At 44.6% G+C, this 26,643-nt stretch overlaps 2 protein-coding genes across 4 annotated transcripts in view; both read left to right on the forward strand.

Moving 5' to 3' along the window:
- The first annotated feature begins 1,930 nt into the window (after positions 1-1,930).
- Positions 1,931-22,579, forward strand: optn (optineurin). Of its 2 annotated transcripts, none has more exons than XM_055653471.1 (14): positions 1,931-2,083; positions 5,183-5,364; positions 5,802-5,993; positions 7,232-7,305; positions 9,642-9,773; positions 10,093-10,243; positions 11,159-11,274; positions 12,259-12,429; positions 14,349-14,442; positions 15,547-15,681; positions 17,014-17,169; positions 17,887-18,029; positions 19,483-19,571; positions 21,732-22,579. In XM_055653471.1, the coding sequence occupies exons 1-14, from the start codon at positions 1,948-1,950 to the stop codon at positions 21,851-21,853; spliced, it is 1,893 nt and encodes a 630-aa protein (XP_055509446.1). In that variant the 5' UTR covers positions 1,931-1,947; the 3' UTR covers positions 21,854-22,579. The 2 variants fall into 2 exon arrangements, with proteins under 2 accessions (XP_055509446.1, XP_055509447.1); XM_055653472.1 differs by having other exon boundaries at positions 1,933-2,083; positions 5,186-5,364.
- A 3,691-nt stretch (positions 22,580-26,270) lies between these two features.
- The window catches only part of mcm10 (minichromosome maintenance 10 replication initiation factor), a 46,619-nt gene continuing 46,246 nt past the window's right edge, over positions 26,271-26,643 (forward strand). For both annotated transcript variants that reach the window (XM_055653473.1, XM_055653474.1), the window contains exon 1: positions 26,271-26,372. The gene's annotated coding sequence lies outside the window, so the exon portion shown is untranslated. The remainder of the gene's footprint in view (positions 26,373-26,643) is intronic.

Here is a 26,643-nt window from a genome sequence, read left to right on the forward strand (position 1 = left end):
CAAGATGGCGACCGAGCAGCTTCAGGGCTGGGGCTGCGGGGACACGTGACTCCTCCCTCCCCCACCACGGGGACACGTGACTCCTCCCCTCCCCCACCACGGGGACACGTGACTCCTCCCCTCCCCCACCACGGGGACACGTGACTCCTCCCCTCCCCACCACCACGGGACACGTGACTCCTCCCCTCCCCCCCACCACGGGACGCGCCTACGCAGTCGACGGCGGCGGCGGCAGGAGGTCAGTGGCGGGGCATGGGTGTGAGTGAGGGGTAGAGGTGGAAACGGAGTTCGGAGGGAGGGATGGAGGGTGGGGGCCTCGGGGTGGGGGCCTCGGGGTGAATGACAGGACAGGGGGTTGGTAATGGAGCCGGGGGCTGGGATGTCGGTGACAGCCAGGCCCAGGCCCAGGGTAGGCAGGAGGGAGATGCGGTGGGACCGGGCCCCGGGGGGGGGGGGGGGGGGAGAAAGATGCCGGGGTGATGCGGGGTTCCCGAGGGGAGTGGGGTAGAGGTAGACACGGGCCCGGGGGTGGGAGAGAGAGGGAGGGAGGGGTGTCTTAGACCCCGGGAGTGGGGGAATTCCCGGGGGTGGATTGAGGCCGAGGGGGGGGTACCGGTGACAAGGGTGTGTGTGTGTGTGTGTTCCCGGGGGTGGTGTGGGGCCGGGGGGGGGGGGGGGTACCGGTGACAAGGGCGGGGTGTGTGTGTGTGTGTGTGTGGGGGGGGGAGAGACGAAGGTGTGTGTGTGTGGGTGGGTCGGGCCGGGCTTGGTGATGGGGTCCCGGGGGAGGGGAGGTTGGGTTTTCTCGGATTCAAGGTTTGCGCAACATACAGCACAAGTGAAAACGAAAGTGAAAGGACGGGCCCGGAGTTGTTGTTTACTTTCTGTCCCCTCCCCTCCACGGCCGCACTTCACACCCTCGTCTTCTTGGTTTGTTGGTCCTCCAAAATATTCCAAATGGAATTTAAACTGGAGGTGGTGTTGGATTGACTTAAGCCAAAAAGGGTTTTTGGGAAGAAAGAGCTACCTTAAATTTAATTGTATCTGGTTGGGTAAGGTGATGATTATTCCATGCTATAATTGTGCATTTCTTTTATCATTTAATCAGCCTTTCTCCTGTACCCTGATCCCTCAAAAAACAACCCCTACCCGAGCTGAATCGGAGTGTCCGCTGCCCGGACCCCTGAAGTTCATCTCAGCCTGTGCCCATCTCTACATCTGTGCTGAATTATTGCTGATACTGTCGGTAATGCTGTACAGTTTGCACTTGCTTGCAGGGAACTGCAGGTGCTGGACAGATGACTGAGTTACCCCAGTGTTTAAGAAGGATCTGCAGATGCTGGAAAATCGAAGGTAGACAAAAGTGCTGGAGAAACTCAGCGGGTGCAGCAGCATCTATGGAGCGAAGGAAATGGGCAATGTTTCGGGCCGAAATGTTGCCTATTTCCTTCGCACTTTTGTCTACACTCAGTTACCCCAGCAATTTTGTGTCTTCAAATTAGTTCACACAGTGTTTTAATCCAGTTGGAACTCATTTAATAGCCAATAGAGGGTTAGGAGTAGTCCCTTCGGCACTTCGAGCCAGCACCGCCATTCAATGTGATCATGGCTGATCATTCCCAATCAGTATCCCGTTCCTGCCTTTTCCCAATATCCCCTATCTTTAAGAGCCCTAACTAGCTCTATCTTGAAAGTATCCAGAGAACGGCATCTCAACCGCCCTCTGAGGCATAGAATTCCACAGACTCACAGCTTTCTCTGTGAAGAAGTGTCTCCTGTACTCTCTGTTCTAAATGCCTTGCCCTTTATTCTTAAACTGTGTGGCCCCAGTTCTGGACTCCCCCAACATCGGGAACATGTTTCCTGCCTCTAGCATGTCCAAACCCTTAATAATCTTATATGTTTCTATTTATTGAGCGTTTCTTTCCAGAGTGATTGGAAACAAGGATGACCACAAACCAGACCCAGAGCTTGCACGTTGTGAATGGTATTGGGAATGGTCCCCACTCACTGGACGCTTATACTCCTGAGGAAACACTGAAGCAAATGGAAGAACTGATTAAGGAGAACAATGAGCTAAAAGGTACGTTTGCATTTGTGGAACTTGAGGCTGTTATAAATGTAGACCTTGCTATGCCCTCCATTTGCAAACTTGTATTGTAATCTGGGCAAAACACACAGTGCTTTTGGCTGAACTCAGAGGATCAACTAGGAGGATTCTACTAGTGGTAGAGTCTCAGACTAGAGGATACAGCCTCAGAATAAAAGGAAGTACCTTTTAGCATGGCGATGAGGAATTTATTTAGCCGGGTGGTGGTGAATATGTCGGTGGAGGCCAAGTCATTGGGTATATTTAGGGCAGAGATTGATAAGTTCTTGATTAGGGTGGGCGTCAAAAGCTACAGGGAGAAAGCAGGAGAATGGGATTGAGAGGGAAAGAGACTCTATGGGCTAAATGGCCTGATTCTACTCCTCTGTCTTATGGTCATCTGTGGAGGGAATGGGCAGACGATGTTTTGAGTTGGAACGGCTCATTGAATTATACAATTTTTTTTTTTTTTTAATGATTGTTTGATTGCTTGGTGAAAGATTTATGAATGAGTTGTCCTGCTATTCTGGCAAAGAACACGCAATTCTCAATTTTATTTCCTGGTCTGATGGTTTTTTTAAATCACTTTAAATTTAAATACAGTAAAGGTTTGGTTATTGATGATTCATTAATCGGGGCATGCAGTCCAACATCGGGTTAACGGGATATCAGCATTTGCTGCATAACCAAACGTTACGATTATCCACCTAACTGCAATCTGCCCTACATTCAAAGATGCTCGAACAGGTAGATGGATAGGAAAGGTTTGGAGAAATGCGGGCAAATAGGATTAATTTAGATGGGGCATCTTGGTCAACATGGACAAGTTGAAACAAAGGCTTGCTTCGTTACTGTATGGTTCTGCCTTTAGTTTGTGAAGGCTGTTGGAATTTTATTATGTTTTTATGAGAAGTTGAAACAGGTAATGTAGATCCTCTAGCACTTGCTGTAATGTCAGGTGCAGTTTTTCTAAAGAGCAGGATTGTTCCTATTAGGTAGTTTAAATACAGCTGCGGTTCAATGTGTACAAAGCAAAATCTGCATGAATTATTAAATGTAATTTGTGGCATCATATGAAAGATGCACATTGAGGATTAATTTATCTTGAGACATTAACAATGCAATACAGATAGCAATTGTCAGCCTTGACCACACGATTTAGCCAGATTACAGATGACCCGATTTATGGAAATCCAGCTTCATGTAAATTCTCCCATTTGCTTTTTAAAGCATTATTAGAATGCTAGTGATATTCATAATGACTAGCTATAGTGTATATTTCATTAGTCTAATTATGGGTTACGTTAGAGTGAATATTTGAATTAAATGAATTATTATAAATGTAGGGCAATATGATAGGGATATAGAACACCGACAGAGAAATCGGCATGCAAACAATTGTCAGCAATTGATTGCATGGTTTTCCTTTATTGTAAGATAAAAATGTTCTGAAACTCCTTCATGGCAATATTGTAGAACATTTTGTAAATTAGATCTCTCCATTCAGGCGTACTAACATTGAGGTATAGGGTGATTTCACGAAAGGTCACTGGAGCGTAGATCCGCACCCACGTGACCGAAAATCTCAAGTGGAGGACATGCTAGACATCCGGTACATGTTAGTGGATGGGAAAACACGTACTTTCCCACCCGTTAAAAACATAGAAAACGGCCAGGTTTTGATCTGCAATTTACTGTGCCAGTCGGGGTGACCGTGAGGCACAGCTAAGTCAATAATGCCTTACTTTTGATGAAATTCAGCGAGCAAACGCGATAATTCCCGATATTTTGGACCTTTAAATCTCCACGGCAAATGTCTGCTGTTCACTTCCGCTGGATTGGCACCTTCAGCTCCCTCTTTAATTTACCTTAGTTTCTAACTTTTCTTTTGACTGTAAATCTAGGTAGCTGTGCCAATTGCCGATCAAAACCTGGCCGTTTTCTATGTTTTTAACGGGTGGGAAAGTGCGTGTTTTCCCATCCACTAACATGTACCGGATGTCTAGCATGTCCTCCACTTGAAATTTTCGGTCACGTGGGTGCGGATCTACGCTCCAGTGACCTTTCGTGAAATCACCCTATAAGCATGTAATGCTGTTCCAAACTACAAGACTTTGTACCTGATTTTTTTCCGTTGGTAAACAATAGCTGTGTTTCTTAGTTGATAAAGATGAGTGTGATCGGTTATGTTTGTTTGTGTGCAAATCCATTTGCAAAACTCCCAAAATTGAACAGGCTGGGAGAATGTATTGCTCTTGAACGTGAAATGGCTTTTATGCATAATATGTGCAATGCTCAATTTGTCCTAATTAGTAATTAGGATGTTAGGCATCGGTGAAGAAATCGGTTGCATGGAGCAGAGTTTTCTTATCTTTGAAAAATATTCTTTCTGAGATAGTACCAGCTGCTGCTCTGTAGAACTTCCTACTGTCAAGAAATTCCCAAGAAGGATCAGTTTGCTTTGTAGTTCTCCGTGAGACATTGAGGATTATTGGGGAACACAGTATAATTTAACCACAGACGTAACAGAAAGTTGAGGACCAAAGTTCGCTTATTGGACAAGGTCAATGACATGCTCAGATTTGATTTTGTTGTTTTAACATGTTTTATTACTTTAATGCCCCCTCCCGCTATAAATATAGGAATCTAACTTTCCATCTCACTGACTCACAGTCTGAAGAAAGGTTACCTATTCCTTTTCTCCAGAGATGCTGTCTGATGATGCTGAGTTACTCCACCTTTTTGAGTTTATTTTCATTGACATATGACCACAATATCTTGTAAATCTTTGAACTCTGCCATCCATGAGGATACCTTTAACTACCCTTTTTACATCAGTTGGATTTGACAATCTTGGACCGTTCTTAAATACTGCATTCTTATTTATATGAAATTTGAAGAGGATTTGAAAAGAAATTGTGTGTAGGAGACGATGCCAGATTTTAAAAAAAATCTGAACTAATTGGAATGTGCAACAGAAGTCTGGGCCAATTTGTTCACAATTATGAATCGGGTCATCTCTCTAGGGGACATTTTTCTATAAAGATTTTTAAAATATTATTGAATCGAATTACTGATGCTTTATTTCCTCAGAAGCCATTAAACAAACTAACCATGCCATGAAAGAACGATATGAAGAACTTGCAACTTGGCGTGAGAAACAGAGAGAAGAACGGGAGTATATCCAGAAAAAGTTTGAGGAAGCCAAAAGCAAATTAATGGCCGCGACTGCAGAGAATGAAGCTCTGAAGAAAATGCAACCTCAAAATACACAGGTATACAGAATGGAAATGTAAAGTTTACAATTATGCTGGAAATTAACAGTCGGTCAAGCGGCATCTGTGAAGAGAACAACGAGTCTTTAACTTAAAGCGTTTATGAGACGAGGCTTTTATGAAAATTGACGCACCATTTACCCATTCTCTTTCCACAAACTATGGCTGACGAGTTTGTCTTGTATTTTCTGTTTATATTTCAGAATAACTCAAAATAATTAATTCAATAACATGTATAAAAAAAAATGTGGCCTAAAATTTTACTTTGCCTTGTGGAATGATTAGACTTTGGGCACAATAGCTCCTGATTACACATGTTTTTGTGTTGGAGGAACTCAACGGGTCAATGGAGGGAATGGTCTGGTGACATGTTGGGTTCTTGTACATGGGGATTTATCAGGTGGTAACTTTAACATGTATTGTTGTTGCTCTCTCAGGGAATGTCCAAAGGTGACTTGTTCAATGCTGGTGTGACCCCAACTCTGGTGGAACAAGAAGTTCTACAACTGAAGGCACAAATTCACAGATTGCAGACAGAAAAGGCTGATTTGGTGGCCATGAATTCAGAGCTCCTTGTGAAGCTGGGTGCAGCATCATCAGAGGATTCCTTTGTTGAAATTCGAATGGTGGTAGGTGGAAAAACCTGTACGGAAGCACAGTGCATCTTCATTCTTAAAGTTACAAAACAGCAAGAACCTGTTTGTTTAGGTTTATTACTGTCAAGTGGTACAGTGAAAAGCATGCAATCCAATCAGATAATACTATACATACATATATGCACGTCAAACTCAAGTACAACAGGTAGAGCAAAGGGGAGGATACAGAGTGCAGAATATAGTTCTCAGCATTGTAACGCATCGGTTCCCGAGACAAAGTCCAATGTCCGCAATGGGGTAGAGGTGAATCGGACAGTACCCTAGCTTATGGAAGGGCCGACCAGAAAACTGATGACAGAGGGGAAGAAGCTGTTCCTGAGTCTGGTGGTGCGCACTGTCAATCTTCTGTATCTTCTGCCGGACGGGAGCGGGGAGAAGAAGGAATGACAAGATAGGGACAAATCTTTTGACCCTTATAGCCTGCAACGTCATTCAATAAGATAATGGCTGATACGGTCTTGGCCTGAACATTACTGTTCCTCCCCAGCTTATGAACGCCTTACTTGTGTATTGTCCGTGCGTTCAAGTGATGGTTTGGGAGGCCGGACGGGTGCCTGCCACTTTGCCACTGAGTTTGGAAGTAGAGCACAAATACCATGAGCTGAGGAACCAGGGTACTTAATTTAAATGGAGCCTCTGTGACATTTATTTTTAAAGCACAACTTGCCAGGTATCCAGGTGGGTGTGGCAGCTGAGTTATTTCCACTGACCATACAAGATGGTGCTGAGCTGATCAAAGGTCAAAAGCTTTATTTGACATTTATGCTTACACACATAGGAACTCTTGTGCGGTTGTTCAGAGAGTCAAGTCAAGTTAAAAAGACACACAGAAGACACATAATCTATACAAACATATACTTCTCTAGAACTAAAAAAGAAAGAAAATGCCTAAAACCCTATATAAAGGGGAAAGTGAGAGCATTGTAAATTACACAAACCCTATATAAAAAGTGTCGATTGCATTGTAAATTGCGCAGGCCCAGGAGACAATATAATATAATATAATGTGCTATGAGGTGGGTCAGCTGATCTTAGAATAGTCTGGCCCATTAGAAAAGCATGACTTTTCTCATATTACAGGTTTTTGGAAAATGTTAACATCAGGTTTCAGTTCTAGAAAATGCTACAGAGGAGCGTTTCGTGATTAAAATTTGTTTTCCCCACAACGGCTTGCGTCTTAATGTAATTAACCTTGATTTTATGTTCTTCAGGAGGCAATGGAAAACGCAGAGTTAAAACCAAAGGAATTGGAGTGCCAGGGTGCAAACAGTCCTGCGAATTATAAGTACGTTATTTATGCTTCATTGCAAATGTAGTGAGGACAGCCCAGTGGTACACATTAGTAGAGCTGCTGCCTCACTGCTCCAGTAATCCTGATATCTGTTATTGTCTGTGACATCCGCGTGTGTTTACTCCTGCCACTCACGTTAGATTCACTGACCTATAATTACCTGGCTTCTACCTGCTATTTTTCTTGAGCAAAGGTACACATTTTGCAGACCTCCATTAATCTGACACTTCTGGCTACTGACACTAATAGGCCAAGCAAAAGAGTTCTGGTGTGTAGGCGGCCAACTGAGGGGACAATTTAAATTTGTTTTTAAAAAGATTAGTTGAAATCAATGGTTGGTGTGGACTCGGTGAGCTGAAGTGTTCATTTACATGCTGTAGCATTTGAAATAAAAATGTTTACTATACAGACTTTTAATTGCTATACATTGTTGGATTAATCAGTATTGCAGCCTGCAACGTTAATCCATATGGAATTGTTCAAACATGCTTGATTGGAGATTGTTATTCTCAGTGTCCTGCTTGCATGCAATTATTGTTATTGCAAAGCCCATGCCAACCAGAAATTCCCCACACACTAACACTATCCTGCACACACTAGGGACAATTTATATTTATACCAAGCCAAATTAACATACAAAACTGCACGTCTTTGGAGTGTGGGAGGAAACCGAAGATCTGGGAGAAAACCCAGGCAGGTTGCAGGGAGAAAGTACAAACTCCGTACAGACAGCACCCGTAGTCAGGATTGACCCTGGGTCTCTGGCACTGTGAGGCAGCAACTCTACCGCTGCGCCACCATACAGTGCAGCACTGAATAAAACCGTGACTGCTGTCAACATTACGTTCCAAAATGGACCTCCCCTGCTCTATCTGAAATCAGTAAAGATGGGGCAGTCTGGTAGTGATCTGAGAAGTGTCGGAAGGAACTGCAGATGCTGGTTTACACCAAATAGAGACGCAAAGTGCTGGAGTAATTTAGCGGGATAGGCAGCATCTCTGGAGAAAAGGAATGGGTGACATTTTGGGTCGAGACCCTTCTAAAGACTGAGAGGCTGAGCCCCCTCTTTGATGACCCTCAGACTATTCTTGAACGGACTTTACTGGCTTTACCTTGCACTAAACATTATTCCCTTATCATGTATCTGTACCCGGTAAATGGCTCGATTCGAATCATGTGTTGTCTTTCCGCTGACTGGAAAGCACACAATAGAAGCTTTTCACTGTACCTCGGTACACGTGACAATAAACTAAACTAGGTAAATGAGCCAAGGAGAGCAGCAACTACTTTTGCCAAAGTATCTGATGCTAAATAGTCTCGGCGGCGTGGTCCATAAGGCCACTGCATTTGAAGCAATGCATACCATGTGCCTGCCATGGAAGTTCACTTAGTGCATGCTTGTGGGATTTGTGCCTTAAAATGATTCAACTATTTCTAACTAGGTGTCCTGTTGGCAATATGTAATTTTCATTGGTTGTACGAGTATCCCCTTCGTCCATTCATTATAGGTTGACTTGAATGAATGAATAAATATTTTATTGTCACAGTGAAATTCTTTGCTGTTAGAGGAATCATTGATTCATTGGCCTTCACTCTTGACACTGATCCCATCGGGCCAAAATAAAACAGTTGTTGACCGTGTCTGATGAAGGGTCTCGACCTGAAACTTGCTCCCGATGTTGGGGAAGTCCAGGACAAGGGGTCACAGCTTAAGGATAAGGGGGAAATCCTTTAAAACCGAGATGAGAAGAACTTTTTTCACACAGAGAGTGGTGAGTTTCTGGAACTCTCTGCCGCAGAGGGTAGTCGAGGCCAGTTCATTGGCTATATTTAAGAGGGAGTTAGATGTGGCCCTTGTGGCTAAGGGGATCAGAGGGTATGGAGAGAAGGCAAGTACGGGATACTGAGTTGTATGATCAGCCATGATCATATTGAATGGCGGTGCAGGCTCGAAGGGCCGAATGGCCTACTCCTGCACCTAATTTCTATGTTTCTATGAAACGTCACCTATTCCTTCTCCAGAGATGCTGCCTGACCCGGCGAGTTACTCCAGCATTTTGTGTCTATCTTCAGTTGTCGACATTGATGTTGTATGGCTGTACATAGAGCTGAATCGTAAATACTGAGCCTCGGCCTTTGGGGAAGGAGGGGGGTAAATTAAAGTTAAATCTTTCACAAATCTGTTTTTGTTTTGCAAGTAATATTTGAGTAATTTACTTGCTGTGCAAGAATCATTAAGAGAATGATATTGGATGTGCAAAAGGAACATTTTAGTGACTGTTGCAACTAAACAAAAGTAACGTTTGATTTTTACTGCATGGTCAAAACAGGTCAAAAACTCATGACAGTGGTGAAAAATGTCTGTCAGAGGAGTTAACCGTCAGACAACTGCTTAACTTGTTGAGGGACAAGACTCTGAAATTGGAAAGCCTTGAACAAGAGCTTCAGACGTGCAAGGAAAGGTAAAGTGCTTCAGTTCTGTGTGTGTTGCCATTTAACCAAGATATTGAGTTCTTTATTTCAAAGCCTAACGATTGTGAAAACTGCAAGTATACAGTAAAGTGACTATCCATGCCCTACCAGAGACCTTGCTATAGCTTGCTGCCTGAATCTCTGTCTGAATGGACTTGTGTTAAGACGAGGGTAGTCATTGAGAGACAATACATTGCCCTGGATATACGCTGAATTAATCACCATTCAGTCTCGTCTTTGTGTCATCATGTAACATAAATGTTGATAATACTCCATGATAAATACAATACCGCCTCCAATATTTTGTAGGATTTGCGAACTCTCCAAAGTTCCTGAAACAGCTGATGGTGCGACACAGACTGAGGAAAGTGCAGGAGAACCGTCTTTGTCCAATGTCAACCAGGAATCCGAATTAATGCTCGTTGATGTGAAGGAAGAGGATATTGAAATGACTACTTCAGTAAAGATATTCGATACTTCAAACATATAATAAATAATGATCAATATTTACCTGTTGAATTTGAAACTATTATACATTTATAAACTATTATGTATAAATGTTAAAGCCAGAGGGGGGGGGGGGGTTTCAGTGGTACAGCTAGTAAAGCTGCTGCCTCAGCGCCAGAGACCCAGTTTCAATCCTGTCCTTGGGTGTTGATTGTGTGGAGTTTGCAGGTTCTCCATGTGACTGCAGGGGCTTCTTCTTGCATTCCAAAGATGTGTAGGTTTGTAGTTTAATTGGCTGCTGTAGGGAGTGGTTGTGAAAGTGAGATAACATAGAACTTTGATGGTCAGAGTGAACTCAAAGGGCCTGCTTCAATGCTGTATCTCTAAAACTAATCAAGAAATTCCAAAATGATTATCTAGCATGGTCCAGCAATATCTGTTGTGGAAGTTGTGACTTTACTTTAGACTTTAGAGATACAGCATGGAAACAGACCTTTCAGCCCACCAAGTCCACATCACCACTGATCCTAACACACTGGCTATATCCCACACACTAGGAACAATTTACAATTTTTAGCAAAGCCAACTAATCTACAAACCTGCACATCTTTGGAGTGAGGGAAGAAACTGGAGCACCCGGGGAAAACCCACGCGGTCACAGGGAGAACGTACAAACTCCACACAAACAAGCGCCCGTAGGCTGGATCGAACCTGAGTGTCTGGCGCTGTGAGGCAGCAACTCTACCGCTACGCCACCATGCCGCTCAATTTGTATACACATCGTGCTGACAATATTGTGGCCTACATAATGGTATTGAAGAGATGAGCAAGATAAATGATGCTGATATAATTAATGCATGACATAATAGCAGTTTGATAATTGAATGCAGTGAATTAGATCATTAATGTTATTTATCTCCAACTGCAGTCTCCAGATGAGGTTGAAGTATTGAAGTCACAAGTGATGGCACTAGTTAAAGACTTACAGGAAGCCCAGACAAAACTAGATGAAGCTGAAGACCTGAAGAAGATTCTACAAGAAAGGTTAAGAAATAAACCTTCAACAGTGATAAATTGATAATGGAGAAACTCAATTTTATTAAAAAAAGGAAAGGGGTAGAATTGTCAATGGTGAGACTAAGACAATGATTCAGGTTGGAATTGAGAGTTGCATTGTAAGTTCCCTCGTTTATATAGCTACTGAAGCTACACAATAACAACAGTACAGCGAATGAACTGGCCCTTCGGCCCGCAATGTGCCAAGACCAATTCTTACCTGCATGTGATCCATACCCCTCCATACCCTGCATATCCATGTGCTTATCTAAAAGTCTCTTAAACACCACTATCCTATTTCCGGATGCACGTTCCAGGGGCCCACCATTCTGTGTGTGTGTGTAAAAAGTTTTTTTAAACTGTCCCCGCACATCTTGAAACCTTGCCCCTCTCACGTTAGAGGTATGCCTTAAGGTCTTTGACATTTTCACCCTGTGGGCAGAAAGGTTCTGACTGGGAGGGAAAGGGAGTTTTCCATTATGTCCTGATTGTTATTCACCCCTCAATCCAATATCACTTTTTATTCTTTCAGTGCAAATCACTTCTATTTTCCTTCATTCCTATAAAAGCTTCATTCAGCTGATACCACCGGCAAATTTTTATGGGCGGAAATATTTGTTGAGTTAAGAATTTAAGATTTGTCATATTTTGCATTCTTGTAGCTTGCAAAACATGATCTTATTTTTCCACTGAAGATAGACACAAAATGTTGGAGTAACTCTGCGGGACAGGCAGCATCTCTGGATAGAAGGAATGGGTGACATTTATGGTCTAGTCCGTCTGAAGAAGGGTCTCGATCCGAAACGTCACCCATTCCTTCTCTCCAGAGATGCTGCCTGTCCCATTTTATGTCGGTGCTTGTTCGAAGGGCCGAATGGCCTCCTCCTGCACCTATTTTCTATGTGTCTATCTTCGGTGTAAACCAGCGTCCCCAGTTCCTTCCTACACAATATTAATCATGTTCTCTTTCAGATATCTGGAATTGGAACAAAAGCTGGCTGGCGACCAGGTGGTTCTGGAGGAGATGAAGCAGCTTAAATATTCCAATGCAAAATTGAAACTGCAAGTGGAAAGCTTACAATCCGAACAAAAAATTGAGCAGCTAAAATTTACTGACGAGAAACTGAAATTGGCAGAGGAAAAGTAAGTTTTAATTTTTGGTTTCCTCCAACACACTTATTGTGGCCTTTTAGCTCATCTGAAACTAATTTACTGTAAAGAAAGACTACTGGACGGAGTTGGGATCAGACGTTGTGGAATTACCGCAGCCATCGGTTTTCATATTTGAACGTTTATTGAGCTTTAAGATGTCCAAACATTGTGCAGTGGGTTGTGAAATGGATGGATTATTAAACAGCTTAATGCAACTTTCCAACATATCAACCTCCCTTCCATCGACTCCATCTACACCTCACGCTGCCTCGGCAAGGCCAGCAGCATCATCAAGGACCAGTCTCACCCCGGTCACTCCCTCTTCTCCCCTCTCCCGTCGGGCAAGAGGTACAGAAGTGTGAAAACGAACGCACACCTCCAGATTCAGGGACAGTTTCTTCCCAGCTGTTGTGAGGCAACTGAACCATCCTACTACAACCAGAGAGCGGTCCTGAACTACTATCTATCTCATTGGAGACCCTCAGACTATATTTGATAGGACTTTACTGGCTTTACCTTGCACTAAACGTTATTCCCTTATGTGTCTGTACACAGTGACTGGCTCGGTTGTAATCGTGTATTGTCTTTCCACTGGCTGGATAGCACACAAGAAAATAGTTTCACTGTACCTTGGTGCACGCGACAATAAACTCAACAGAAACTGAAACATTCATATATGTTGTGTGTCACATAGCATTGAGCTGAATATGAATAGCCAGATATTCTGTTCAAGAAGCAGGTTGAAGATTCACCATGGGCAAGGAAGCAGCAGCAATCACTCAAATATTAACATGGGAACTTAAATGTATGCGTGTAATGACGGCGGCATAGCTTGCACGACAAACTCGAACCTGGACTTGAAAGCGCTGGAGTAACTCTGCAAATCTGTAAACCAGCATTTGCAGTTCCCTGGGTCACCTTCAATACTCTGCCCTCGTGTGAGAGGTTGAGCCAACCTGAGAAATATGTATTGGCAACTGTAAAATTAATCCACTTAACTGCTACTTTCAGAATTGAAACGTACTTTGGTATTTTGTACGTATTGGTCTTTTGTAAGATTATAGACAATAGGTGCAGGAGTAGACCATTCGGCCCTTCGAGCCTGCACCGCCGTTCAATGTGATCAAACGTTGCCTATTTCCTTCGCTCCATAGATGCTGCTGCACCTGCTGAGTTTCTTCAGCACTTTTGTCTACACTCAGTTACCCCAGCAATTTTGTGTCTTCAAATTAGTTCACACAGTGTTTTAATCCAGTTGGAACTCATTAAATAGACAATATAGGTGCAGGAGTAGGCCCTTCGGCCCTTCGAGCCAGCACCGCCATTCAATGTGATCATGGCTGATCATCCCCAATCAGTACCCTGTTCCTGCCTTCTCCCCATATCCCCTGACTCTGCTATCCTTAAGAGCCCTATCTAGCTCTCTCTTGAAAGCATCCAGAGAACCGGCCTCCACCACCCACTGAGGCAGAGAATTCCACAGACTCGCCACTCTCTGTGGGGAAAAATTGTTTCCTCGTCTCCATTGTAAATGGCTTACTCCTTATTCTTAAACTGTGGCCCCTGGTTCTGGATTCCCCCAACATCGGGAACATGTTTCCTGCCTCTAGAGTGTCCAAGCCCTTAACAATCTTATATGTTTCAATGAGATCACCTCTCATCCTTCTAAACTCCAGAGTGTACAAGCCCAGCCGCTCCATTTCTCTGTTATCTATAGTATAATGTTACTGGATTGTATGCACGTGACAGTAACATATAATCAATTAGAAAATGGGAAGACAATTTCTGTGAATTATTTTAAGTAATATAACATGGGCTTTCTCATCCATTTATATAAAATATTCAAAATCATATCAAATAAATTAACAACACTTCATGCAGAATGGTAATGCTTTGTTTCTTGGACACAGGAGAAAACTTACGCAGATGCAAGCAGCCTATGATGATATGTTTAAAGATTGCAGCAGCCTTACGAAAACTAATGAAGAAATGAAAATTAAAGAGGTATTTGTTATTTGAAAACTAACGTTCCAGCATTGTGAACGTTTTTGAACTCATGACTCTTTTACTTTTTCGACAATAATTTTCCAGAGTAAACCACTAAATGTTACAGTTCAACAATGTGTTTCTTACCCAACCCATGAAGTGGTAATAGTGGCAACGTGCTACGGAAGCTATTGGTTAGATTATGGAGTTGTTTACAGATAGTATCAGATTCAGCATTGAAACTATCTAGTGCAGCAGTTGATTCATCGTTCCACTATGAGACCAGTGTATAGTTGCACTGAAATATCTTCAAATTGATTTATTTTCCACAATAGATGATTCATTTTACATTTGCTCAGTTGTCTGTTCTAAACATAGGACATTTTTCAGTTTCACCTTTTTCAGTTCTGTTCTGGTAAGTGTAGTTTGGGCCGATGGGTAGGCATAAAGCTTTATAGCTATGAACAACACCTTATAGCGTTGAAGATACACAAAATGCTGGAGTAACTCGGCGGATCAGGCAGCATCTCTGTAGAAAAAGAATTTGTGATGTTTCGGGTTAAAACCCGAGACCAGAAAATATCTGCTTGCGTTGTCATTTTAAGTAAATTATATACTTATACCCCTAGATCCCTCTACACTACAACACTCCCCACGACTAGACCATTCGCTGTGAAGGTGCTGGCCTGGTTTGACTTGGGAAATTCAAATGATAGTGGACAAGAATTAAACAATATATGTTTCTCGTCTTGAGCCATGTCATGTTTAAGAAGGAGCTGCAGATGCTGGAAAATCGAAGGTAGACAAAAATGCTGGAGAAACTCAGTGGGTGAGGCAGCATCTATGGAGCGAATGGTCTCGACCCGAAACGTCGCCTTTTTCCTTCGCTCAATAGATGCGGCCTCACCCGCTGAGTTTCTCCAGCATTTTTAACTACCTTAAGCCATGTAATGATCGGTTTAAAGTAATAACACACAAGAAAACAATGAAAATTGAATACCTTCATTGAATCATTGTTTAAATATATTATGTAGTTAACTTGCCACCAAAAATCTTTCTGCCACTTGACCCTAATCTGTTATGTTGAATTTGACTTTTGTTGATGTGCTCTATATTTAACAGAGTACACAGACTGAGTCGCTGAATAGACTTGTTGCTGAGCTGGATGTGTTGAGAAGAACAAAGGAAGAAAACCAGAAAATGCTTGATCAGATTGCCCAAACTGTTTCCCAGCAAGCTGATGAGTTAAAAATGCAGGTTAGAGTTTGAAGCTTTTTTTGTTTAAACCTAGTTACACTTTTTAAAGTAATTTTTTTGTCCCAAGCCGATTTTTGCTAGTGCCAGTCAGGGACTCTGCTCTTAGTAACTAATTAAATAGAATTTTCTTTTTTAATTGTATATGCAGACCAAGGTCTATAACCATCTAAATGAAGGATACTATAAATAAAACACAACTCGCTGCATTAATTCAGCGGGTCAAGCAGCATCTATGGAGGGAATGGACAGATGGCATTTTGGGTCAGAACCCTTCTTCAGTGATGGAGTAGGGGAGAGAAAGCAGGAAAAGAGAGGTGGGGGTCTGGCAAGTGATGGGTGGATGCAGGTAAGGGGTGTAGGAAGGAACTGCATATGCTGGTTTAAATCAAATGCTGGAGTAACTCAGCAGGACAGGCAGCATCTCTGGAGAGAAGGAATGGGTGGCATTTCGGGTCGAGACCATTCTTCAGAAGGGGGGGGGAGTGATTGCAGATGGATGGACTAAGTGACAATGACTGTAGGTGAAAAGAAGACAAAAGGGTGTCGCGTTAGGAACATAGAAAAATTAGTGCAGGAGTATGCCATTCGGCCCTTCGAGCCAGCATGGCTGATGATCTAAATTCGGTATCCCATTCCTGCTTTTTCCCCCCCATAGCCCTTAATATCTTTAGCCCTAAGAGCTAAATCTAACTCTCTTGAAAACATCCAGTGAATTGGCCTCCACTGCCTTCTGTGGCAGAGAATTCCACACATTCACAACTCTCTGTGTGAAGAAGTTTTTTCTCATCTCAGTCCTAAATATCTTACTCCTTATTCTTAAACTGTGTCCCCTGGTTCTGGTCTCTCCCAACATTGGGAACATTTTTCCTTCAGCCTATCCAATCCTTTAAGAATGTTATATGTTTCTATAAGATTCCCTCTCTTCCTTCTAAATTCCAGTGAATGCACAAAGAGAATTGAAAAGGAGTGCCCACCCCTCTTTTCCTGCTTTCCCCCCCCCCCCCCCCCCCCCCCCCCCCCACTCCAATGTCTGAAGAAGGGTCCTGACCTGAAACATCATGCGTCCATTCCCTCCACAGATGCTGCCTGACCCGCTGAGTTCCTTCAGCATATTGTGTTTTGTTCAGGGTTGCAGCATCTGCAGTTTCTGCAAGTGCAGTGACTCTAAGAATACTAGTAGAATGAATGTGTAAATTGTTAAAACAACAATCCGCATCCGGTGCAGCAGGTGAGTTCTGTTTGTAACTGTGAACGGTAGGTCATTAAAAAAAAATGTTTCAATCGTTTTATTAAAATCTGTATTGGTGTTGTGTATCTTGTCCCTTTATTCAGAGGAATGCACAGAATGCCGATTTGGTTGACATTTCTGCGCAGTTGGACATGGCAGAGAAAGCCCTGGTGGAGAAGCAGGGCAAGATCGATGCGATGAAGCAGACTATTATAAAACAGGAGGAAGAAATGGAAACGGTGGCTGTCTTCAAAGCACAGGTGAAGTGCAGAACTTTGCGTTAGAAGACTGCTACCATGGTTCTTAGATCGGACAATGAATGATTCTAGTACCTGATGCCAAAGAGCGAGCCCATTACCTGTGAACCAAATGTAGGCTAGAATGTAACACCTCCAGCTTCAAGGAGGGGGAGGGGGGGGGGTGTTAACTGTTAGTTAATTTGTGGAAATCTCAGAGGTTTATATCTTCTGCTGGTCACATTCGTTAATTTTATCTATGATCAAAAAACAGCAGCAAGCCAGTTGGCCATTGGCATTTAATGTTGCCTCCGTCATAGATACAGCCTGGAAACAGACCCTTGGGCCAATCAAGTTAATGTCTGCCATCAACCACCTATTTTCACAAATCTAATCCAATTTTATTTACTCCATATTGTAATCAGTTCACTTCCCTCCCATTTACCACCACTCACCTACGCAATTTACAGAGGCCAATTATTGCATGTCTTTGGGATGTGTGAGGAAATTGGAGCACCTGGAGGAAACCCATGTGGCCACAGGGAGAACGGGCAAACTCCACACCAACAGCACCCGAGGTCAGGGTCAAGCCCAGGTCTCTGGTGCTGTGAGGAGGCAACTCTACCAGCTGCACCATTGTGCCACTCCTTTAGCCAAAAGAAAATGTTGTTTAACTTCAGTGCCATGATACATAGTCTCTGTTGCAAAGAGTAATTGTAACTCATATATATTTTCCTGCAGGCTGACGTGTACAGTGCAGATTTCCATGCTGAGAGAGCAGCTCGAGAGGCGATCCATACAGAGAAGCAATCTCTGGTTGAACGGTTGGATGAGCTGATGAAGGAAAACATCCAACTGAAGGATGAACTGGACACACTTGGCAGGTATTCAGCTAGACCACGTCCCCGTCACCACCAATCAGAAATATTCTATCATGAGCCTTCTTCCCTCGATGTTGACATTGTATGGAAAAATTCTCTAAATTATATTGGATTATCCATAGGAAGCAACTGCAGATGCTGAAAAAATCGAAGGTAGACAGCATCTAAGGAGCGAAGGAATAGGTGACTAGGGTCGCGACCTGAAACGTCACCTCTTCCTTCGCTCCATAGATGCTGCCTCACCCGCTGAGTTTCTCCAGCATTTTTGTCCACCTTGGATTATCCATTGATCTTTCTCCAGTTAACTAATAGCTACATATTCCAGGGTGGAAATGTCAAAGACTCGAGTGTATCGCTTCAAGGTGAGAGGGACAAAGTTTAAAGGAGATGTGCAGGGCAGGTCTCCTGCACATGGAGGGTGGTGGGTGCCTGCCGGGCAGGGGTGGCGGTGGAGGCAGATATGGTAGAGGGCTGAAAAGGCTTTCAAGTTGACACATGGACATGGAGGGATATGGATCACGTGTAAGAGGAGATTAGTTTAATTTGGCATCATTTTTGGTAGACAATAGGTGCAGGAGTAGGCCATTCGGCCCTTCGAGCCAACACCGCCATTCAATGTGATCATGGCTAATCATCCCCAATCAGTACCCCGTTCCTGCCTTCTCCCATATCCCCTGACTCCGCTATCTTTAAGAGCCCTTTCTAGCTCCCTCTTGAAAGCAGAGAACCAGCCACCACCGCCCTCTGAGACAGAGAATTCCACAGACTCGCCACTCTGTGAGGAAAAAGTGTTTATGTCCATAGGCTCATGCCTATGCTGTACTGTTCTATGTTCTGCCTCATTCAAATTTCAAATTTTCAAATTTTTAGATCTTCATCAAGATAAATTTGATTTACCAAATTTAGATGCTCTGAAATTTGAACTTTTCACTGTCAAAATGTATCAAAAGATAAAAAAATAAATTGTAACTTGGTGGCTTAGGCGATAAATTATAGACACACAAATAACCATAACACCTTCTCTCACTGAGATAAAATTAATATGGCCATGGTGATTTTAAATTGTCAAGATCCTGTGGAGCTTTAAATCTGGAAAAATGGTTAAAAATGTGGAATTCATTGTCACATGGCCTTGGAGGCCAAGTCATTGGGTATATTTAAGGTGGAGATTGACGGGTTCTTGATTAGTACAGATATGGGGAGAGGGTAGGAGAATGGAGAGGGAAAGATAGGTCAGCCATAATTGAATGACGGAGTAGAATCGATGGGCTGAATGGTTTAATTCTGCTCCTGACATAAAAATGTTAAATGTCATTAAATCTGCATTTGTAAGTCTTATTGATTCATGTGGAGTAGGTGTAGGGAAGAACAATTGCTTTTGCTGTAAATTGTATGGTATGTTTCACTAGCGCTTGTTTCAATGTCATGAAATGTGAGCCATGTTTAAATGTTGCAGGCAGTCTTTGGTGGAACTCCAACGTCGCCATGGGGGTTGTGGGCCAGTGGCTGAGAATGATGCAGCATTACAGCAGCAGGGAGCTCGAGGTAAACCTGTTCCTACGTATTGCCAAAGAACTACGTAGATGACAAGTGTTCAAGAGATCATAGTTGCTGCAGCACAGTACTTTATGTGTATAGGTTGTTCATCATTCACACAGGCGTGTGGCACTGCAGGAACATAGAAAATAGGTGCAGGAGTAGGCCCTTCAAGCCTGCACCGCCATACAATATGATCATGGCTGATCTTCCAAATCAATATCTCATACCTGCCTTCTCTCCATACCTCCTGATCCCTTTAGCCACAAGGGCCACATCTAACCCCCTCTTAAATCTAGCCAATGAACTGGCCTCAACTACCTTCTGTGGCAGAGAATTCCACAGATTCACCACTCTCTGTGTAAAAAATAATTTTCTCATCTTGGTCCTAAAAGACTTCCCTCTTATCCTTAAACTGTGACCCCTTGTTCTGGACTTCCCCAACATCGGGAATAATCTTCCTGCATCTAGCCTGTCCAACCCCTTAAGGATTTTGTAATTTCTATAAGATCCCCCCTCAATCTTCTAAATTCTAATGAGTACAAGCCGAGTCTATCCAGCCGAACCTTGAAGCTATGGTTTCCCACTTGAATTAGAGTCATACAGCATGGCAACAGGCCCTTCGGCCCAACCCGTCCATGCTGACCAACAAGCCCCATCTAAAACAGTCCCATTTGGCCCATATCCCTCTGAACCTTTCTTGTCCGAATTATCTTTTAAATGTTATTGTACCGTAATTACTTCTAGCGGCTCATTCCACATACCCACCGCCATGAATGTGAAAAGATTGTAGCACGGTGGCGCATCTGCTGCCTCCCAGCGCCAGAGACCCAGCTTCGATCCTAACTTTGGGTGCTGTCTGTGTGGAGTTTGTACATTCTCGTTGTGACTGCGTGGGTTTTCTCCAGGTGCTCCAGTTTCCTCCTACGTGCCAAAGATGTGCGGGTTTGTTAGTTAATTGCTCTTTGTAAATTGACCCTAGTGTGTAGTGGTTGCATAAGTGGGAAAATGTGGAACTAGTGTGCACAGGCGATCCATGGTTGGCGTGGACTGGGTGGGCCGAGGGACCCGTTTCCATGCTGTATCTCTAAACAAAATCCCCCACTCTAGTCATCCTGCTAGTTCCACCGTTCACTTCCGTGCATCCCTTCGTTATCACCTCTTCAGCAGCCGTCAATGGTCCATTCTGGGCTCCACCATGATCATCTGTTGCCGGCCCTTCTTTGATCTGGCCTTTTCCTCCAGTTCCCTCCTCTCTACTTTCAGTCTGAAGAAGGGTCCCGACCCGAAACGTCACTCATTCTTTTTCTCCAGAGATGCTACCTGACCTGCTGAGTTAAGGGCCTGTCCCACTTGGGCGTCATTTGCGTGGCGCGCGAGGATTTTGAGAATGCGTGCGATACGGCGCTTGTGTCGTGACGCATAAATGATGACGTGCAAATGACGCCCAAGTGGGACAGGCCCTTTACTCCAGCACTTTGTGTATATCTTCAGTATAAACCGACATTTGCAGTTTGTTTCTACACATGTCATGGGTTAGACAAGGTTGATTCGCCACTTATGAAGATATTGTCTTCATTTTCCCAGGTTAGTGATTTGGTGGGGAGCCTACAGGTGGCCATTTGCCATTGTTTGTGCGATCCTTCCCCGTGGTTGAGTGGCTTGCTGGTTTTGGAGAAGCTGATGTTTTATAACCCAATATGCAGCTTTTCCCCGATATTTCTGGTTTAAGATTGCTGTAAAACATATGAAGATTTAAGAGACAGTGATGGAGTAACTCAGCGGGTCAGGCAGCATCTGTGGAAGGAATGAATAGGTGACATCTCTCAGAAGGAGGGTACCATCTGAAGCATTGCCTATCCATGCCTTCCTCAGATGCTGCCTGATCCGCACAGTTTCTCCAGCATTATATGTTTAATACTCTAGCAACTGCATTCACTTTCACTGTGTCTCGGTACACATGACAATAATAAACCAATACCGACACAAAATGCTGAGTAACTCAGCGGGTCAGGCAACATCTCCGGAGGGAACTGATCGGACAGGTGCTGCCTGACCCGCTGAGTTGCTCCAGCATTTTGTTTGACTCAAGATTCCAGCTTCTGCAGCTCCTTGTGTGCCTGTATGAAGAATTAACATCCTTTTTTATTTTTTTTAATTTACTTGCAGAACCCAGAAATGCTAGTTGGGATCCCCAAGCCCCTCTGCCAGAACATGCTTGCCCAAAGTGTGGTCTTATCCTGCCTGACATCGACACCTTACAGATCCACGTCATGGACTGCATCATATGAGCACACGAGATACTGCGATAGCTATGCACACACGTCACTTGATTCCCTTCTCCCGAGGGATGTGGAAAGAGACAGAGATTTATTAATCTTGTTATTACAGTTATTTTCAAATCATTAAATATGAAAGTAATTATGTCATGCTATTTTAATATTGTACATTTATATAAGGAGCAATCAGGAAACGTGCCAAAGGAATGTAATACTGCTCGTTAGAATGTGCAAATTGAACATAACTATTTTCCTGCAGTTTTGTTAATAGATTTACAACTACTGAAAAACTTAAAATACTCTTATTCTTTTCTTAAATCTTTAAGGTTATGTAAAACAAGTCGGCTACATAAAGAATTTCATTTTGTAAGGCTGATTCTGAATTGTATATTAGTCTGCCAGTGTTTTAAAATCAGTGATAGTTGCAGTGACTTGGTTGTGAGAGGAATTACACAGCCCACACTGGGGTATCCACGAGGTAGCGTTTGTTGAGGGCGTGCATCTGGCGTTGGATAAAGTACAGCTGGGGTCCGCTGCAGGTGTGGGTGAGGGACACTGGGATATCGTTGTGCTGAACTTCCTGTGGTCAGCCTTGCAATTTGAAGAGTGCATTTAAAAAATCTACTTCAACACGTTGGTGAATGGGCTAATTATGCTCAGTCACAGGGTTTTAAAATAGTGCCTGGCTGTAAAATGGAATGTTTGTAAAGAATAAAAATAAAGAGAATATATCCAGTAGTTGTTATTTCTTCATTATGCTCTTTTTAAAAAAATATTATAATTTATTAGAAGTAAGTACAATCATATGGCACCAAAGTGGGGAGATGAGTGTGTGGCCAGGATAGTGTGGGTCCTTGATGATACTGCCAACCTTTTTGAGGCAGCGACTGTGATAGCATCCTAAATGTCCTACCCCTTATTCTTAAACTGTGACCCCTGGTTCTGGACTCCACCAACATGGGGAACATTTTTCGTGCATCTAGCCTGTCCAATCTCTTAAGAATTTTATATGTTTCTATAAGATATCCTCTCATCTTTCTAAATCCCAGTGAATACATGCCCAGTCGATCCATTCTTTCATCATATGTCAGTTGCCATCCCAGGAATTAACCTGGTGGAACCCAAAGATTATAGCTCTATGATCTTTGGTGGAACCTACGCTGCACTCGCTCAATAGCAAGAATGTCCTTCCTCGAAAGATAGACAAAACACGCTGGAGTAACTCAGCAGGACAGGCAGCATCTCTGGAGAAAAAGGAATTCTTCAGACCTTAAATTAGTAGACCAAATATCTTTCCTTAAATTAAGACACCAAAATTGCACACAATACTCCATGTGCCGTATCACCAGAGACCTGCACAACGGCAGAAGGACCTCCTTGCTCCTAAACTCAAATCCTCTTGCAATGAAGGGCAACATCATGCCATTATTAGCTTTCTTCACTGCCTGCTGTACCTGCCTGTATGCTTACTATCATGCAAGAGACACAGTGGTTCAAAGATTCAGATTCCGATTCAATTTTAATTGTCATTGTCAGTGTACAGTACAGAGACAACAAAATGCATTTAGCATCTCCCTTGAAGAGCGACATAGCAAACGATTTGAATAAATAATAATAAGTGTCCGGGGGGGGGGGTGGTGATTGGCAGTCACCGAGGTACGTTGTTGAGTAGAGTGACAGCCGCCGGAAAGAAGCTGTTCCTCGACCTGCTGGTTCGGCAACGGAGAGACCTGTAGCGCCTCCCGGATGGTAGGAGGGTAAACAGTCCATGGTTGGGGTGAGAGCAGTTCTTGGTGATGCTGAGCGCCCTCCGCAGACAGCGCTTGCTTTGGACAGACTCAATGGAGGGGAGCGAGGAACCGGTGATGCGTTGGGCAATTTTCACCACCCTCTGCAATGCCTTCCGGTCAGAGACAGAGCAGTTGCCATGCCATACTGTGATGCAGTTGGTAAGGATGCTCTCGATGGTGCAGCGGTAGAAGTTCACCAGGATCTGAGGAGACAGATGGACCTTCTTCAGTCTCCTCAGGAAGAAGAGACGCTGATGAGCCTTCTTGATCAGAGTAGAGGTATTGTGGGTCCAAGAGAGGTCATCGGAGATGTTGACTCCCAGGAACCTGAAGCTAGAAACACGTTCCACCTCCGTCCCGTTAACGTGGATGGGGGTGTGCGTGCCGCCTCTGGATTTCCTGAAGTCTACAATGAGCTCCTTGGTCTTCTTGGAGTTAAGGGCCAGGTTGTTGTCAGCGCACCATGCTGCTAAGTGCTGGACCTCCTCCCTGTAGGCCAGCTCATCGTTGTTGCTGATGAGGCCAATCACCGTTGTATCATCTGCATACTTGATGATGGTGTTAGTACCATGTACAGGTGTGCAGTCATAGGTGAAGAGGGAGTAGAGGAGGGGGCTCAGCACACAGCCCTGTGGAACGCCGGTGTTCAGGGTGAGGGTTGAAGAGGTGTGCTTGTCTAACCTCACAGACTGGGGTCTGTTGGTTAGAAAGTCCAGTATCCAGTTGCAGAGGGAGGGGTCGATGCCCAGGTTACCGAGTTTGGTGATCAGTTTTGATGGTATAATGGTGTTGAATGCTGAGCTGTAATCGATGAACAGCATTCTTACGTAAGTGTCTCTGTTGTCGAGGTGGGAGAGGGCGGAGTGAAGTGCCGTTGAGATGGCATCCTCCCTACTCCTGTTCTTGCGGTAGGCAAACTGATAGGGATCCAGTGTGGGGGGTAGGCAGCTTTTGAGGTGTGCCAGGACCAGCCTCTCGAAGCACTTGGTGATGATGGGGGTAAGTGCAACTGGGCGGAAGTCGTTGAGGCTTGCCGCAGTGGAGTGTTTTGGCACTGGCACGATGGAGGTGGTTTTAAGGCAAGTGGGGACAACTGCTTGGGCAAGTGACAGATTGAAGATGTCAGTCCAGACGTCTGTCAGCTGCGCAGCACAGGCCCTGAGCACGCGCCCGGGGATGCCGTCAGGGCCAGCAGCCTTACGTGCATTAGTCCTACTCAGTGCCACGTACACGTCGTAGGGGGTGAGTGTGAGGGGTTGGTGATTGGCAGGTAGCACAGCCTTGATGGCTGTCTCTAGATTGTCCCTGTCGAAGCGGCCATAGAAGTGATTAAGCTCCTCAAGGAAGGAGGCGTCGCTGGATGTGGGGGTGATGTTGGAGGGTCTGTAGTCCGTGATGGCCTGGATGCCTTGCCACATGCGTCGGGGGTCGGAGTTGTTGTTGAAGTGCTCCTCAATCCTGAGCTTATGGCAGTGCTTGGCCTTCCTGATGCCCCTCTTCAGGTTAGCCCTGGATGAACTGTAGGCTCAAGCATCGCCTGACCTGAAAGCGGTGTCCCGTGCTTTCAGCAGTAGCCTGACCTCGCTGTTCAAAGGTTTTTTATTAGTCACATACACCTAGGTGTAGTGAAATGCTTGTTGCCAATGCAGCACATAAAAAAAGAATACAAACATGACAATAATGAAGAACTTTAACATAAAAAACATCCCCTCACAATGATTCCCACTGTGGGGGAAGGCAGTGGGGTCTGATCAAAGATCCTATTGCAGAGGAAGATAGGCCACTCCTGCGAAATGCAATGGGCTGACGTGCAGTAGCTATGGAGGGGATCCTGGGCATTTTTCTCCACCCATTTTAGTAACCGGAACCTACCCGGCCCGACTCGCAGTGTAATCAACGTCAAGTCAAGTTTATTTGTCACGTACACATACGAGATGTGCAGTGAAATTAAAAGTGGTAATGCTCGCGGACTTTGTGCAAAAAGACAAACAAACAAACTATAAACACAATCATAAACACACACAAGGTGGACAAAAAAGCTGGAGAAACTCAGCGGGTGCAGCAGCATCTATGGAGCGAAGGAAATAGGCAACGTTTCGGGCCGAAACCCTTCTGGAAATAGGCAACGTTTCGGGCCGAAACCCGGAAGGGTTTCGACCCGAAACGTTGCCTATTTCCTTAGCTCCATAGATGCTGCTGCACCCGCTGAGTTACTCCAGCACTCTGTGAAACGTCACCTATCCATGTTCTCCAGACTGACATAAACACATATATTATTTTACATATTAAATATTGGAAGGAAAAACGTTCAGTTGCGGGGGAACAGTTTGTGTGTGTGTGTGATATAGGGTTAGATTCATAACTCTGTCAATTCATACTTCTGTTAATTCTTGTCTATATGATCTTTGGTCGGGATCGAACCCGCGACCCCCGCACCGCCGCGCCACAGCGCCCCCTCACGGCCGCCCTCAGCTTGTTGTAGGCTGGCGTGAGGACCCCGGCTCGGCTGCCCCGCCGTGTGCCGGCAGCAAGGGGGGAATTCCGACAACTCGCCGCTCACGATCAAGTTGGGGTTTTTTTCCACCTTCGTATTGTTTTTTCTGGCCGTTTCTCTCGCGTCCCCGGCGGCGGCAGCGAGACCGAGTCTCCCCTCCCCCCCCGTGCAGTGGCGTCAGGCGGGCGGAGGGCAGCGGGCAGCGGGGTCCTGGCGCGGGTTGGCGGCAAATTGGAGGCGACTGGAGGTGAGGGGCAAAGATCTTAGAGCGATAAGTCTTTGGTGAGTGGGGTGGGGGGTGGAGTGGAGTGAGGGGGGTAGTGAGTGAGTGAGGGGAGGAGGGGTGGAGTGGGGGATGGGGGGGGGGGGGAGTGAGTGGGGGGGGTGGGGGGGGTGGTGGGGGGGGGGGTGGGGGGGGGGGGGGGGGGGGGGGGGGGGGGGGGGGGGGGGGGGGGGGGGGGGGGGGGTGGGTGGGGAGGGTGGGTGGGTGGGGGGGGGGGGGGTGGGGGGGTGAGTGT

The sequence above is a fragment of the Leucoraja erinacea genome, chromosome 22 (assembly GCF_028641065.1).
Source record: "Leucoraja erinacea ecotype New England chromosome 22, Leri_hhj_1, whole genome shotgun sequence".
Lineage (NCBI taxonomy): Eukaryota > Metazoa > Chordata > Chondrichthyes > Rajiformes > Rajidae > Leucoraja > Leucoraja erinaceus.